Source organism: Channa argus, chromosome 14 (assembly GCF_033026475.1).
Source record: "Channa argus isolate prfri chromosome 14, Channa argus male v1.0, whole genome shotgun sequence".
Taxonomy (NCBI): domain Eukaryota; kingdom Metazoa; phylum Chordata; class Actinopteri; order Anabantiformes; family Channidae; genus Channa; species Channa argus.
The window spans coordinates 7,548,263-7,563,840 of NC_090210.1; the positions used below are offsets into that span (position 1 = coordinate 7,548,263).

The window sequence follows — 15,578 nt, forward strand, 5'->3', positions numbered from 1 at the left end:
GTAATAGTGTGGATGGTCTTGTTTCACTCTATCCTGTGGAGTCCATGAGATTTTTTTTGTCCAAGTTGAATTAATAACCCTAACCACAGAAAACATTTTGCATTGGGTCACTCACTGGCTGATCTCTCACACACACACTCACACACACACACACACACTCACACACACACACACTCACACACACACACACACACACACACATCTGTTCACCAGATTGCCCAACCATAACATTCCTGCTCCTGGACAGTCTGGAATCCACTGCTTTAAAATGCAAATATGACCTTGGGTACCATAGGGGAAAAAAACATGCACACACTTCAATGAAAACATAACACAGGGCAGCAAAGTTAAGTCATAAAACTATATTTATAAATAAAAAGACATTTTTCCTTGATAAAAAGAGTAGTGTGAAAGACATGGTAAGAAAAAATTTTCCACTATACATTATCACAAGACAGAGTCTGAAAATGCTCTGGTTAATAGATGAAAATGCAGCTGTGTAGTGTAAAAATGACTCTTAAGCTGGATGCTTATGTTTAGCGTTGAAAATTGAAACTAGTTTTGAACAACTACCTATATAATAAAACAAATTCATTCTTACAGTAAAGATTGATTCTCCTGTACTACATACAATTATTTCAATTTCTTTCTCTCAAGCAAACATTATTTAAAGTCAGAATAAGGTTAACAGTTAGTGTTCAATTCTGCTTTCTTTTTTCTCTAGTTAGAGGTCAGCAAATGGGAGCTGAAAGAACAGAAGGAGGGAAGAGGCTTCTTTTTCTCAGTTTTGACGTGGACAGGGGTGGGGGAGGACAGAGACTGTTAGATAAGGAGAGGAGTGCGAAGTAGAACAAATGAAAAACATCTATGTAGAAAAGCGCTGAGTCATCTTCCCCATCTGCCCCATCTGCCCATTTCCATGGCCTTCCCCCTTTCTCTTGCTCTTTGTTCTCAAACAAATTCTTCCCCACAGGAGCAGAAAATGAGAAAGGCGCTTTGGTTCCATGTGGAGCGAGGGGGTTTCTTCACTGAAGAAAGTATGACCACTACTATTAGGAAAAAAAGCACAAGAGAAGAACTGTATATTCAACAGAATTGGTTCCATTTAGACTTTTGGCAAAGTGGAATCAAGGCCTTGGGTTATAGCTTTTGCAATCCTCCCTGCTCCCTGTCCATGTCATACTGTGCTTCTCACTCATACAATGACATGAGAAAGCTCAATCTGCTACTCTGTTATTGGCCAACAAGCCACATTGCATCACATCACATCAACAAAGAATTCTCCGGCATTGCCCACTGCCATGCGCAGAGACTGGCGTGACGCGGTAAGCTCAGGGGGCACCGAGACGAGCTCTCTGCCTGGTGGGGCACCAGGTGCAGCTGTAGACAGATGTGGAGGCTGTGGGGGCAGGCCAGGGGGGCCATAAACAAGCCCAGGCCCATAAGCTATTGAGTGAGAGTTGGCACTACGGTGGCTGACAGAGCTACGTATGCTTCGCTCACTAGGGGGAGCCACTGAACGCTCGCTTGGAGCTCGGTGGCTTCGGATCTCAGATTCACTGCCACTGCCACCAGATTTCCGACCTTCATTCTTGCTGCAGTTTGAACCACTGCTTCCTGTAGATAGAAAAGAAAAGACAGTGATTAGTCTCATTAGTGACACGGAAACAAATCATGCACTTTTTTTTTAAATCAAATCTGTGTGGCCTACATGAGCCTCACTCCCATCTGGATGCCAGTAAAGTGAAGCAGTCAGCACTGGCCCAGTTTGAGGGAAAGTCTCAGGAGAGCTGCATGACTAACAGACATGGTCATCGAGAAATCACTGCCTTTCACAGGCAAAACACCTCAGCCATTACATGTTTTAATTTTACTACCACAGACTGCAGACTGATGAATTTAAAGCCTTTAAACTGTTTTTATGGGATGCTTGCTCTAATATGTACCATCGAATTTACAGACAGAAAAGTATTCGTATCAATTTAGACTTTGTGTCCATTAGCAAAACAGAAGCGTGGAATATTATTCCTGCATTGTACAAATATTAGAAGCAAGGGAAAATGTTGCCTTCATTAAACGCGACACCACAAAACTTACAGCAAGTCTTTAGCAGTGTTCTTTACATGTTGTATCTTGTTAGCTTGTAAACTATTCACCAAAATGAATACAGGATGTCTGACATGTTGTGTGCAGCCAGTGGGGCCAGCCAGCTGTTGTTGGTCAGTAAATATCTCCATTCCCTAAACAAACTGCTCCTAAAACCCCAAGGTCTGGTTTTCCATTTCCACAAAGGTTAAATATACAAACAGAAAATGTAAATATGGCTGCTTTGAAACTGTTGGGAGGAATATTTTTCACTCTTCAAAAGAACTAGACTGTCCTTCAAGAACTATGCTAAATGAAAGAAGTACAGGACCAACATCTCGTGCAGGCTTGTAAGTGGTTGTTAATGTTCTGTTAAGTTAAGCAATATACAACTGTTTTACCAATACTATTTTCACCATGAAAACATATAACCAAACTTTATTCTTTAACAAGCAGCAGGCATCATTATATTTATTTATTTTACTTTATTTTGAACATGGCATTAATATTGTTTCATGTCTGAATCACACACACAAACAGACTAGTGTTACTGCACTTACCACTGTGCTGGCTTCCTGCACTGCCGGCACCTGGGCCCCCATGGAAGGGCTGTGGCAGGTCATAAGGGTGAGGGATGGGGAACTGGTAAGGCAGGGGCATGGGCCACGGGGCTGCCCCAGGGTGAGGCAGAGGTGGTAAAGTGTCCTGATCTGAGGCTCCTCCACTGGAACCATCATGGTCATGAAGAGACAGGTGAGTCATGTCTGAAGAAGACAGAGCATATGTCCTTCAAAACAGCTCCTTCACAAGTTGAATGTGTCAGGACATCGAGACTCAAGTTAACCAACTTGGCGATACATGTCTTTACTGCTGACACTCCAAAGAGATCTTAGCAAACCGAAGACCAGAGTGTATACTTACTGCCACAGAGGTCACCAAAGACATAGTAGCACTGTTCAGAGAAGGTTATCTTGTTGACCGTGTGCCGGATGTAGCCAGCCTTCAGCAGGTTGCTGGCATATTTGCGGGCTTCACGGCGATCCGAGAAGCCTTCCACATGATGGAAAAGCCAGTCCACCACATCAGAACCTGAGGAGACAAGTACCCAAATGTTTAGATACAAAGTCACACTTTAAAACAGTAAAATTAATAACCTCATATTCTATGACTATTTAATTTTACAGAATAATGCAAGATGATTTGAATCAAAAGCAGTATATAAAACTGAGTTGAAAAACAAACATGACTAAACCACATTGAAAGGCACAATTAAAAACCAACTACAAGACCAGTCTGTACACGCAGGATTATTGAGATTCCATTTTTCCATTCCATATTTCTGATTACAGATCAATTTATCATGGATGACACCGCTTTTGCCCAAATCTGAGGAAAGAGGTTCTGCCATACTTCACTGATGAGTCATTTCAGCTGCTCTTTACTAAAGATGTTGTGTTGCTTTATTTCCAACTTTAAAATACTCCAAGAAAATGTTCTATTAGATTCACATATGGAAACCTACTTGAACAGGGCATAGTTTCTCAGTTTTCTTAAAACACTGAGAAAGAACTGCTTTTATCTATATCAAACCTACATAATTTTTACTGTCAAGACAAAATGTATTAATGGATTATTCAGGTTGTTAGTCACTTCTTTTAATGAAAAGTCACTATGTCTGACTGAAGTAATCTGAACTTAAACACTGACAATCCTGTACTTCAAAGTGAACTGAAAATACAGTGCTCCTTGCTTTGACAGACGTACCAATAAAAGCATTAGCGATGGTTATCTTGAGCCACATCCTGTCCCGCACTTCCAGACCCGACTCTGGGCAGGCCATGGCTTTAGCAACTGTTGCCATGTCGCTGTGGATAGAGAGGTGGAAATCATCGAATCCTGGAAGAGATGAGAGGTGACATGTACGAATTAACACAGGAGCTCAATTGTCTTTGGTAAAATCTGTCTGTGGCATTTGCCACTGAGCCCATTTTAATGTATAAAACTTTTGAGTCCCATTCTGTTTTGTTTCCTGCACATTTACATGAAATAACAGCTGAGTACTGCTCAGCTTTAAAACATATTAGCGTGTTTTGGAGTTTGCCACAAATAATATTTGGTTTCCTGTGGTCTGGACTGTAATTTGATGCCTGTCCTGGCCTGATCATAAATCAGACCAAATCAGGGTTGATCTTTGTTTGAACTGGACTAAAACTGTGCTGGTTTTGATAAAACCCCAACAAAAACCTCATCGTAATGAATTTTACGTCCTCCCTGGAACACTATTATAAAAAATATATCATCTGAGTTTCATTGACTACATATTTTGATGAAGTGTTAAATTTATTTCTAGTCACTTCCTCTTAACTGTCTCATGTATCTCCCCTTCAATCAGTGACTTCCTTTATTTTACAGAATCCCCTGTCCGAATAGTAATAAAACAAGTGCAAGGGTGTAAACATCTTTTGGTGAAAGTACTGTACATATATCATATGTAATATTTTGAAATTATATATTTATTAGCCCTAGTAACATATTAACTTGCTAGTTGTTGTCAGAACGCAGTCACTCTTACACTTTCTGCAACATGCTACCTTTGGGGTAGTTACATTTCATTATATATGGATTCTGATGGACCGACACCCAACCTGAACTCTGGCACTGACATTTTAGAATCCTGGATTTTTTTTCTGCTTTTAAGCTTTGCTGTAGCTAAACTTGAAATGCATCCTAACATCAATACAATTGGCCTGTTTTCCAAAGGTTATGAAAAATGGACCATTACACTATAATAATAGAGCTAGGAAAGCAAGGTGGCGAAGAAATACCTAGTGTTAGTGATTTAGGCTTTTAAGTTTGGAATTGATATGGATTTTCACATGGCTGAGTGAAATTTATGTTCTGACTGGAAGGGAAATTCTCCAAAAATGTGAATCATATCAACTTGGTCAGGGGGGAAAGAATCTCCTCCAGAAAGAAAAAAATAACATTACTGCCTTACCAAAGATTACAGGGGAGATGAAAGCCGAACGCAATAAACAGCTGGAATGGGGAGAATGGTCACAGGAATGCTGTGAAACTGCAGGGCCACACTTAACAGAGATTTACTAACACGAGGTCAACCCTGGAGAATTTGCACCTCTTATCATAATATTGTGAATGTTCACTGTTATTTCTTGAGAGCCTTCATTGACAGAATATCAGGAATCAGATGTAAATATAATATAAACAAAGTATAAAGAAGAAACCCAAAGCAAAAGGACTATGTGGAGACAAAATGAAAGTGGTTTGAAAACAGTGACTGTAGTTGGGTAAATTGTGCCTTGTTGACAAGCCACAACAAGCAGCTGCAGGGGGTGATGTGACTCACTTTCAGTCTCAGGAATAGAGCTGCTGATGGAGGAGCTGGTAGAGGTGACAGTGCTCATAGACGGACTCATTCCATACGCAGGGTATACACCAGTCATGGCTGCTGTGTGGGACACCCAGGCAGCCGGGTCAATGGGTCGGATTGGCTCGCCTGTTAAGTGAAACACGTAGAAGGCAGCTAGAGTTGGTGATCTCATCCAACCAAACGTAACTGAATGAAAAAAGGAAGATGAAAAAAACGCTCACTTCTTGGCAGAGCAAAACAGCTCCGAGGGTTTGGGTCCCAGCATTTGGCCACAGTCAAAGTAATGGGCCTGGTGTTAAACACAAAAACACGTTTACACATTGACAATTAACACCGACCTAAAATACGTCGCACAAGTCTTGGGTTTAAATTTACATGAAGTCTAGATTTACTGCGATGCATAAATGTTATACGGTTAGTTGATGTGAAAGTAGATGCTCGTAAAATACTGTATGCCCGTATGCTTACCCTGGTTTGTGCACAATGTCCCTTAGCACGCGAACTGCATCATCATTGCTCATATTTTCAAAGTTGATATCGTTTACCTACAGGGATAAATTATAACAATAAAAGATTTGTTTTAAGCAGTGTTTAAACATTGGGTGCGACAGGTTTTTAAATTAAGAATAATAATGGGAGTGTGGTTAATGGGAGGAAACCTAGGTCCAGTACATTCGTCGACCTTGCTAAGCAATGAAACTATTTTTAAACTTAATAAAATGTGACTGGAAAAGGGAAAAGAGTAATGGATTGGAAGAAAATTGCACCTAGAATTTGTCACACACTCTTCTGCTTAGTAAAACCTTTGATTTCTCTCACATTACCAAGTCCTTCCTTTTCACTGCAGGGGCTGACACTGAAGGCAAAAACAACATTCAACTAGCTAAACACACATTTTCCTGGTCCAGGTCCAAGTTACGCACCAACACACATTTTTCATTCTGTGAGTGAGCGTGTGTGTTAAACGCAGACACCCACCTGCAGGAGCATGTCCCCAGGCTCTATGCGTCCATCTGCAGCCACTGCTCCTCCCTTCATGATAGAACCAATGTAGATGCCTCCATCTCCCCTCTCATTACTCTGACCAACAATACTGATGCCTAAGAAGTTGTACTTCTCTGAGGTGGAAGAGAACACACAATGTTTATTCACGACTGAAGAGAAACAGTACCAAAGAAAATAAAATTAAAAAACAATTAGTTGCAACCTGAATCATATAGAACTAAATTAGTTACAAGCGCAAGTTCTCCTGTAATGTCAAAGGATTTCTTGACTTACCCATGTTAAGAGTGACAGTGATGATGTTCAGAGACATGGTGGAGTCTGTGATGCTGCTGAATGATGAAGACTAGAGGGAAGAACACAGAAATGCAGAGGGTAGACAAAAAAATGTGAAGTGGAAGAATAAAACTAAAACTACAAGACATTTTAAATAAAATGTACATTCTATGTTTTATGTGTGTATTTTCACCCTGTCCATATTAGAGGCCTTGGGTTTCCGTCTGCGACGGCGGTGTCTTCTCATAAGACGAGAGGAGCTCTGTTCAGTAGAGCTGCTAAACCTGAATAGAAGTAGTAGCCAAAAATATTTTGAAAGCATTGCACAGACATACAAACACAAATATAGCTATATGTGAGCTAATACCCAACATTGTTTCTACTTTAAAAAAAGAAAAAGATCATTAAAATAATTGAAAATACTTGAAGGAGGCATTATTGGGCCATGTTATTTGCCTAAATGTGAAATATTACTCTACTGTACTTAATAAGACTTTAAATACTGTTTCCATAATAAATCTAATACTGACCAGGAGTAAGAACCAGCTTAAACCTGGAGGATGCCTGAAGACTAAGACCAGGACAATCTCTGAAGTGGGTTGCAGATATTTGAATGATTCCTGGGGGACAAACTCGGGGGGTAACCACAAAACCCACCAGACATTTAGAATGTACTAATCTCTGTAAACACCCATTAACTGTAATCGTCGATGCATTCCCCAAGCCTCTTCCATTTTCTCATCGGAAACTGTGCTTATTAACAAGCTGAAGGACACACAGAACATCTGACCTGCTGGTTGCATCATCATCTTCTGAATCAAAGCAGGAAGTGGACTCCAACTCGCTGCTCATAAAGGATGAGCAGCTGTCGTACTCTGGACCCCCACGTCCCATGGCTCGTGATGAGTAGCCGTTTTGCCTCCCACCTGTAGCGAAGACAACATTACATTCATGGATTACACATATACAGCATGACACACGACTCCCACAAATCACACAAGTGCCTTAGCACATTTACACATAATACATTCTAACTATACAGTACCTTCATTGGCTTCCAGCTTTCGCCACAGCGGAGCGTGCTGGCATGAATTTTTTAAGCCACATGACATCCACTAGCGTGACTACACATACTACAGTGATGAAATCTCTGTACAAGCCTAAGATGCTTACAAGTTCATAGAAACTATGATAGTTGTAAACAGCAGATGCATATCTTCCATCACTGTACATACAGTAAAACTTTTAATTTGTTCCTTTTTAGGAGACTCAATCTGGTGATCACTGCCAGATAACTGATATGAGTTGTGAAAATTATGAAAATACACCTTATCCATAGAGAATAAGAAAAACCAAAATTATTATATTCTAACCGTGGTCGTTAGTGTGTTTGCGTCGCGGCCTCTCCCTCTCTCTCCTCTGCGACACAATGGAGCCGGTCTCTGTGTCATTGTCCAAACTGTCCCGACCACTTGTGGCTTTCCCACTTCGGACAGATAACAAGTGTTAAAAACTGGTAGAGTTACACTGCATCGTTATCAGGACAGTTAAAATTTTCAAAATTTCCACTTAAACAAATGTTTATAGTAAACGTGTCTGGTTATAATCACGTTACAAACTGTACTGAGTACAAAGCTTTCTCTGGCTCAGTGCTGTTCAGGTTGCACTCGGTACTTCAACATCTGGCAGGAAATGTTTATTATTCTTGTGTGTCTTCTACACAATTTACACTATGCTTTAATAGCAGGCCAAGCCCACTGTGCTCACAGATGTGAAAATAACAAGCGCTAGACTTTTTAATAAATGTATAATAAAATAACTAGAGTGGTTAGCTCTGTCGCCTGACAGCTAGAGTGTCTGTGGCTCAAATCTACATGCCAATTGCAGCCTTTCTGTGTCGCTTTTTCAATAGATAGCTGAATAAAATAACTATAACAGGTGATTTTTTTTTTAACATTAAAATGAACAAAAAGGACCCATTCAAAACTCACACACTTAGCCAAAAAAAAAAAGGGTCTACTGACTGGTAGGAAGGTGGCCTCGAGTCTCCAATGCCCCCGGTTCTCTCCAAAGGGGGTGCTGGCTCTATGCTGTCTGCAACTGAGCCTGCATCTGTGTGAGCTCCATCTCCTGAGACCAACTGTGAACATAGAGTTGGGCCAGTCAGAGGGACAAGACAAACACTGAGTGGAAAGAATACACAAAAAGACATGGAACAAGAGGGCAGCAGCCCCACATGAGAGCACTTCTGTGTTTACACTAAATATTACTCAGGAGGTTAATGGTATATGTTGATGGTGTCGACACTGCCTAAAAGCTACCAAACATTTGGTGATGGCAAATAAACCATGGGTAGATAATGAAACAGCTGCTCAATTTCCTAATAGATCAAGTGGGGTACAAAAACTGCTTCAAAGTTCCTGTATTTAGAAACTAAAATGTGTCCATAAATGTAAAAATTTGCGTAATAATTTCCTGCTGAGAGAGCAAAGTTATACACAACCAGCTGTGGATTCAAAGACTTAAGAAACAAAAAGCCTGTGCCAGAACTTGTGGTTTGTCTACATGACAGTGTTGCCCAAGTTACAAAAATGTGGGAAAAAGTTGGCTCTAATGGACCAAGACTGAGTTTTCAGGGAAAAGTATATCACTGGTAAATTTGAACTTGACAGCAAATTTGACTTACATTTCCATCTGTATCTTTTTTCTAATGCATTCATGTGAGCATTTGTCTGCTTCACACTTTTTTTTTTTAATATTCTGCTGTGGATGTTAACTTCTGCAGCACTCTGGCTGTTGTCAATGTTAGAAATGAAAGAAAAAACAAACAGGTTTAAAAGAAAACAAAATATAGTGAAACTGTCACCACTATTAGTTACTTACATTTAATTACCAACGTGGAAAAACACAAAATTCCTTCATTTTAATGTCATAGCAGGACTATTTATGACCACTATTCAAGAAACATCTTTTTTCATTACCATTAAACAGATAGGTGGTTTAGATAATGGATGGGTGGACAATAAAGTAAGTTAAAAGTAAATTTGATTTGTAGGACAGTTGAGGTGCTAAACAATCAGTCAGCTGACAAAAGTACAACAGGGCTGATTCAGGGTGCTGCCCTTCAGGGTCAGCCAGGCCCTTAGACCCAAGAGAATAATCAGACAGGTCATTGAAACAACAGATGAAGAGTGAAGATAAACAAATGCACACTGTAACAGAAATAACATTTCATTGTACTGTATATGGAACATTTTAACAACCCTGAACAGATATAAAAAAAAAAAAACACACTTAAAAAGGGAAGAATGGGGGTTGAACCACAACCAACCATATCTACACACAGTCTAACAAAAATGACCACAACAGAGAGACACATCGAGCCAAGCAAACTGGATTATACAATCAAGCAATTTAAAAACACTATAATTAACATCGTGCCATATTAAATGAACAAACTGCATCTCACATTAAGCCACAGGACACTCTCTCACTCTTCTTGTTAGATGTAATGCAGTGAGGCTCTTTGTTATTAGCCATTTTCCTCCTATCCTATGATTCCTACCTCTGATCCCCCAGGCCACCCCTCCAGTGATTTCACTTGATCAACGGCTTTCAGCTTGTCCTTTCAGGAGCATCACCACAGCATCTTTGGCATGAATTTTTACACCTCCCATGTTTATTTCTTTTTATCTGGGTTCGCGCCACACCTGATGGGGTGGGATTCTAACCTGCGGCCTTCTGCATCCCAACCCAATGCTCTACCACTGATCCCCCAGGCCACCCCTCCAGGGATTTTACTTGATCTAAATAAAATTTCAGTGTCAAAAAATTTTGGAAGGGAGGCTTTGCAAAAGATGTATGTGGAGACAGTAGTTATTGCTCAGAAACTACGTGCAGGTAAATATATATAGATTTGGCTTGTGCTGAATAGCATGTTTGAACCGCTGTGGATGATTTGCAAACAAGGAAATTAAAAAAAAACAAAAAAAACATGGTGCATGCGTGTGTCTGCTGCTCCTTTTTGAATCATTGTCTCATTAAGCTATTATCATGCACATGTTTATGGTTGTGGTCACTGGCCAACAGATGGAAATCATTATTCTATATTCACGCACAAAGCAGCGACACAGCCACTTCGCCACACAAATATAATAAACAGAGACACACACATAACAACAAATAAACTTATTAAAGAATTTACTCCAGGGTGCATGTTTAACTTACCCATGACACCACACGTCCATTAAAACAGGGCAGCTTAGCGTTGTCATCAGATATTTCCTCTTTTACCACACTGTAAAGTGAACACATTTTTGCTTCAGTAAATCTTAACCAACACAAAAAACACTCATGGCAATTAAACACGAGGCTGCATTTAGAGACAATGGTGGTGGGCAGTACATCCATCTGACAAGACACAACTGGGGTGATCAAACCTGATTTACCAAGTGCACTGTTACTGTTTACACACTGCCTGCAAACAAAATGCATTTCCTATGAAGAATATCAGTACTGATTATTGTGTTATGACAAACAGTTAACAATCCAAACCTATTCCTTTGGTGTTTTGTCGCTGTCAGTATTCTAATAAATTATAAAATGCAACTTATCAGTCTAGTTTAATGCAAATTGGACTATTTAGCATGTGAGATGTGTCAATAAAAGTTTTACAGCCTTATTCATATAGACCCATTGGCAGCATTCAACAAAATCCCAGAATTTTTTGGGAAACAACTAACTTAACTGCATGCCAGAGACTAAGTGCACAGATATGGAAATTCAGTCCAAAGAGGACAATGTGTTCACATGAAATATATTCACTATTCTTAAAGTCTGTCAGTACATCAAAGGCTGCTAAAAAGGAAAGGTCTTGTCTCTGAAATTTACAAAAGACATGCAATAATTTCCTTGGCAAAAGTATTTCTGCCCATATGCTTTTAACCAGTTCAATTGAGTGCATTCTCTGCAAACTCAGCAATCAATCCACAAATGTCAGAGGGTACCTTAACAACACTGTGTCAGTCCAGAAGACAAATCAGGCAAATATTTAGTAAGTGTCTCAGTCTGCTGGTCATGACAGGATTAGTTGTGCCTCTCAATAAAGAAGGACCAGTGATAGTCTGTCAGTATTTTTATACATGGCCTCTGAATTCCAGTCTGACAATTTACAACCTTCAGTAGTTTATGTAAAGAACTACTACCCCTGTAGTCTTTACAAAATTAACATCTGTGTAACATCTTAAAACATTTCTTCCCCACTTTAAAACTTTGAAAAGTTGCTGCCACACCCTGGTTTGAGTTTAACCAAAAACAACTCTGGAAACCTGCTTTAAAAAAGGAGCTTTCCCCCTTTTGCACTAATGAAGGCACTTTGAGGAAGGACATAAAACGTCCACTTCCAGCCATGTTTTAGCACAAAAGGACATGCCCATAAAGCTGCCAGAGTGATGAACTGGGCATTCCTGCGTCCAACTCTGCATTCCTCGGCTAATAGACAACAACAGCAGGGGCCTGCTGGACTCTGACTGAAAGTGGCCGTTTAGATTATGACATTAGCCTGTTAGCAGAAGCCTTCTATACATTAGACAGCTGCTAACAGTAGTAACGTTAGTAACTGGCGATTGTCAAAGTATAGAACTTAAAGTGTTATCCGAAATAAGTCAAATGTTATCCAGCACTTCCTCTAGCGCTCCTGAATCTGACAAACACCAAACTTGGTCAGACGAAGTCGAGGCACAAGACGCATTAGCTAGCTCCACCACCCACCAGCAATGTAAACAAACGGGGTCGGGACGCTGAACAGACCTGCTAACGCCGCTAGCAGCTAACAAAGGAACTGCAATGGAAGTAGCTAGCTAATGATGGCCAGCCAGGTGACATTAGCCCCGATGACAAGCCAGCTGGATGAGGCACCAACTGAAGTTAATGGTAATCTAGCTGCACTAACGCAGTGACCCGGGACTGTTGTGTTGTGTTGTGTTGATATTAAACACAGTGAACCCTTTAAGTTACCCGAAGTCATCGTCCATAGATTTGAAGAAAAACTTGTAATTTGGTTTCTTGAGGACATTTTTGAAGTCTGCCAGAGTGACTTTGTCCGCCGGTACGGACAGTTTCACCAGATACGGCGTCTCCTGGTCGTCGAGGTGGTAGATAATTTTGGTCTCCCCCATCTCGGACTGTGGCTAAGGCGAGGCAGGCAGGGTGCATTAAGCCGAGGGCCTGGCAGGCTCCCTCTCGGGCCCCGACTCCCCGTTGCGCTGGCGGCGGCTGTGCCGTGGTCCTCCCGGCTCTCCTTGGCTGACCGAGTCGCTGCGTATCCCCGGTTCTCTCTGTTCTACTCCAGCTCGCTAACGTTGCGTATGTCTTTCTAATCCCCCCCAAAAAAGCCCCTTGCTCCTCCACCAATGGTCTTAACACCTTCCGAAAACTGAATCGTCCGTTCTTATTTGCATTTAACCTCCAACACGTTAATAATAATTAGAAATAACTGTAAACTATGTGGAAACGCTATAAAGACAAACAATCTCAAAGGGTCGGTTCTCTCTGGTCGCTAGCTGCCAAGCTCGACACTTTGCACACGAACGTGCCCCAAATCACCCAAGCCTCTCAGAGAGGCGCCCTCCACAGGCAAGGAGGAGAGTTACAACGTTCCCGGGACAAACCTGCTGCAGTGTACGTCAGCAGAGGCGGTCGTACGGGCGACGCGGAGGAGGGGGGGAGGAGGGGGGAGGAGGGGGGGGGGGGAGGGAGGGGGGAGGAGGGGGGGGGGGGAGGGGGGGGGGAGGGGGGGGCTCTTCATGACCCCACACGGGTCCAGAACATTATGTGATGCCCTTGCCAGTTTATTTCTTACAGTTTGGTTTAGATTTCTTAAAGGACGCCTCCACTGATTTTGAATTTGCTTTTTTTATTCTAGTTTGGGTAGTACATGTAAATAAATAACATTAAACTTCCTTTTGACTTCCCTATGTTAAAATATCTCTTTACTAATATCTGAAATATGCCTCCAGATGACGTTTAGTTTAAACTATTTTAAGTCATTGAATATTCTATGTAGTTTATAATCATGGTTAACCTACTTTTCCAGAGCTTTTCCAGATGACATCATCTGAGCTCCTAATTATGAAAAACTTCTATGGGTGATGTCATATGGAGGAGTTTTTCAGCTATAAGCAGAGAATACAGAAGTCAGAGGGTAGTTGAAAATTGGTGAAGTCACTCTACCTTTACTTCATGAAAGAGCATAGCCACTGTAACACACAAGCAAAATGGAAATGTTCTTTTGGCATTTTAATTAGTACAATAAAACCAAGTAATACCCCACATATGCTTACTAAACCCACAACTCCTGTGTGGCATTTTTTCACTTAATACATCAGTTTACACCTCTAATCAGGATTGTATTAACATGTACAGAGCTTACTCACAAAGTTTGGATTAATTGCACCTTTGGGGCACAGTAATGACCCTGTCGCCACTTTATTAATAGGCTCATAAGGTCATTAATCTGACCCAACCTGAGCAGAGGGTTAATCTGTTACCATTTATGGCCTGTGTTGTTTCTGATCACTTTTAAATGTCTGAATTATTTTCAAGCATAGTTGTCATAAAATCCAGCATCAACCTATTGCACATTTTTTTTTTAAATGTATGCATTACCAATGTCACGAGTTAAACAATTAATTGTGGACCCTTAATTTACAGTTAAATTATATCTAGAGGGTTGCACTGACATGAGCATCTCTATAATAATCCTATACAGTGGCTTTAAAAAGATTTAAGGCCCCTATGCTTTCTGCCTACTATTATGTGTTGTGGATTTAGTTTTAAATGAATTAAACTGCTATTTCTGGCCCTTCAGGTATTGAATTTTGTTATTTTGTGCAGCAGGTACAAATCAAAGGGGACATATATGGATGTCACTGTCCTCCTAAGTTTATTACATTGCCCTGCTCTATGCCTCAGCACAATTTTAGATTAACATAGATTGGCAAAGAGTATGAATTGTTTTGTAAATGTAAGATTCTAGTTTTGGGTTTTCACTGTATATGCAAACATATTGCACACACATGTGCATTGATGACAAAACAGGTCTTTGTATACCTGCTGAAGCAATTGTATGTGATGAACATATTGAAATTGATACTACACTACTACACACAATCATGATAGTCTTATTTTTAGGCTACTCTCAAACAGCTTCATGTATACCAAGCTAAATCTTTATTCCATAAAAATGTGCAATAAATTACAAGTAGCTCTGTTTATGTTTGATAGTGAGCCAGTGTACAGTTAGGTTGTATTGACACTACTCACAGTTGTCTTGTACTATGCCTGAACCCACCTTTTCAAATGGGGCAGAGTGCTCACTCTCGTCAAACAAACTGGACTTTGGGGTTCAAATGTGTTTGGGCATGGTATGGATTGCCTACACTGAGTAAACTCTCCCACTGGCAGGTCTAAACAGAATGCAACTTTATCAGTTATGTTATTTTGTACTGTACAACAGATATCACCAGTTACTGTACTGTCTAACCTAGTGAGGCCACACACGGAAACCTTTACACTGGAGTTTGATATTTAGTTCATAGCACAGCAATTCAGTCCTGCCTTTCTGAATCTCAATTCATGAATCTATTTTGTCTTTTTAAATGTCCAATTTGTGGCACAAAGCAATCAACTGTCACACAGTAGCTTATAGACATAGCTTATAATGTTTTTTTCTAAAAAAAAAACACAGTTTAGCTTTACTCCACTACAATATAGAGAAATGTTGTACTTCTTTTTCATTGCATATATTATACAACTTTAGTTACTA

The 15,578-nt window shown here is 40.4% G+C and overlaps 1 protein-coding gene across 1 annotated transcript; it reads right to left on the reverse strand.

Moving 5' to 3' along the window:
* Positions 1–347: 347 nt before the first annotated feature.
* LOC137098528 (segment polarity protein dishevelled homolog DVL-3-like) lies at positions 348–13,355 on the reverse strand. The gene is made up of 15 exons (XM_067474833.1): positions 12,770–13,355; positions 10,982–11,051; positions 8,779–8,894; positions 8,128–8,240; positions 7,545–7,680; positions 6,948–7,038; positions 6,755–6,824; positions 6,455–6,594; positions 5,945–6,021; positions 5,698–5,765; positions 5,453–5,602; positions 3,850–3,981; positions 3,007–3,174; positions 2,646–2,849; positions 348–1,617 (listed from the first exon to the last, which is right to left on the reverse strand). The coding sequence occupies exons 1-15, from the start codon at positions 12,928–12,930 to the stop codon at positions 1,259–1,261; spliced, it is 2,055 nt and encodes a 684-aa protein (XP_067330934.1). The 5' UTR covers positions 12,931–13,355; the 3' UTR covers positions 348–1,258.
* Between the last annotated feature and the right edge of the window lie 2,223 nt (positions 13,356–15,578).

Coding starts and splice junctions, on each gene's coding strand:
- LOC137098528 (XM_067474833.1), bottom strand. CDS start 12,930: ATGGGGGAGACCAAAATTATCTACCACCTCGACGACCAGGAGACGCCG. Junction 11,052..12,769: donor TCTATGGACGATGACTTCGG/GTAACTTAAAGG, acceptor TTCACTTTACAG/TGTGGTAAAAGAGGAAATAT. Junction 5,766..5,944: donor GACATTGTGCACAAACCAGG/GTAAGCATACGG, acceptor GTTTAACACCAG/GCCCATTACTTTGACTGTGG.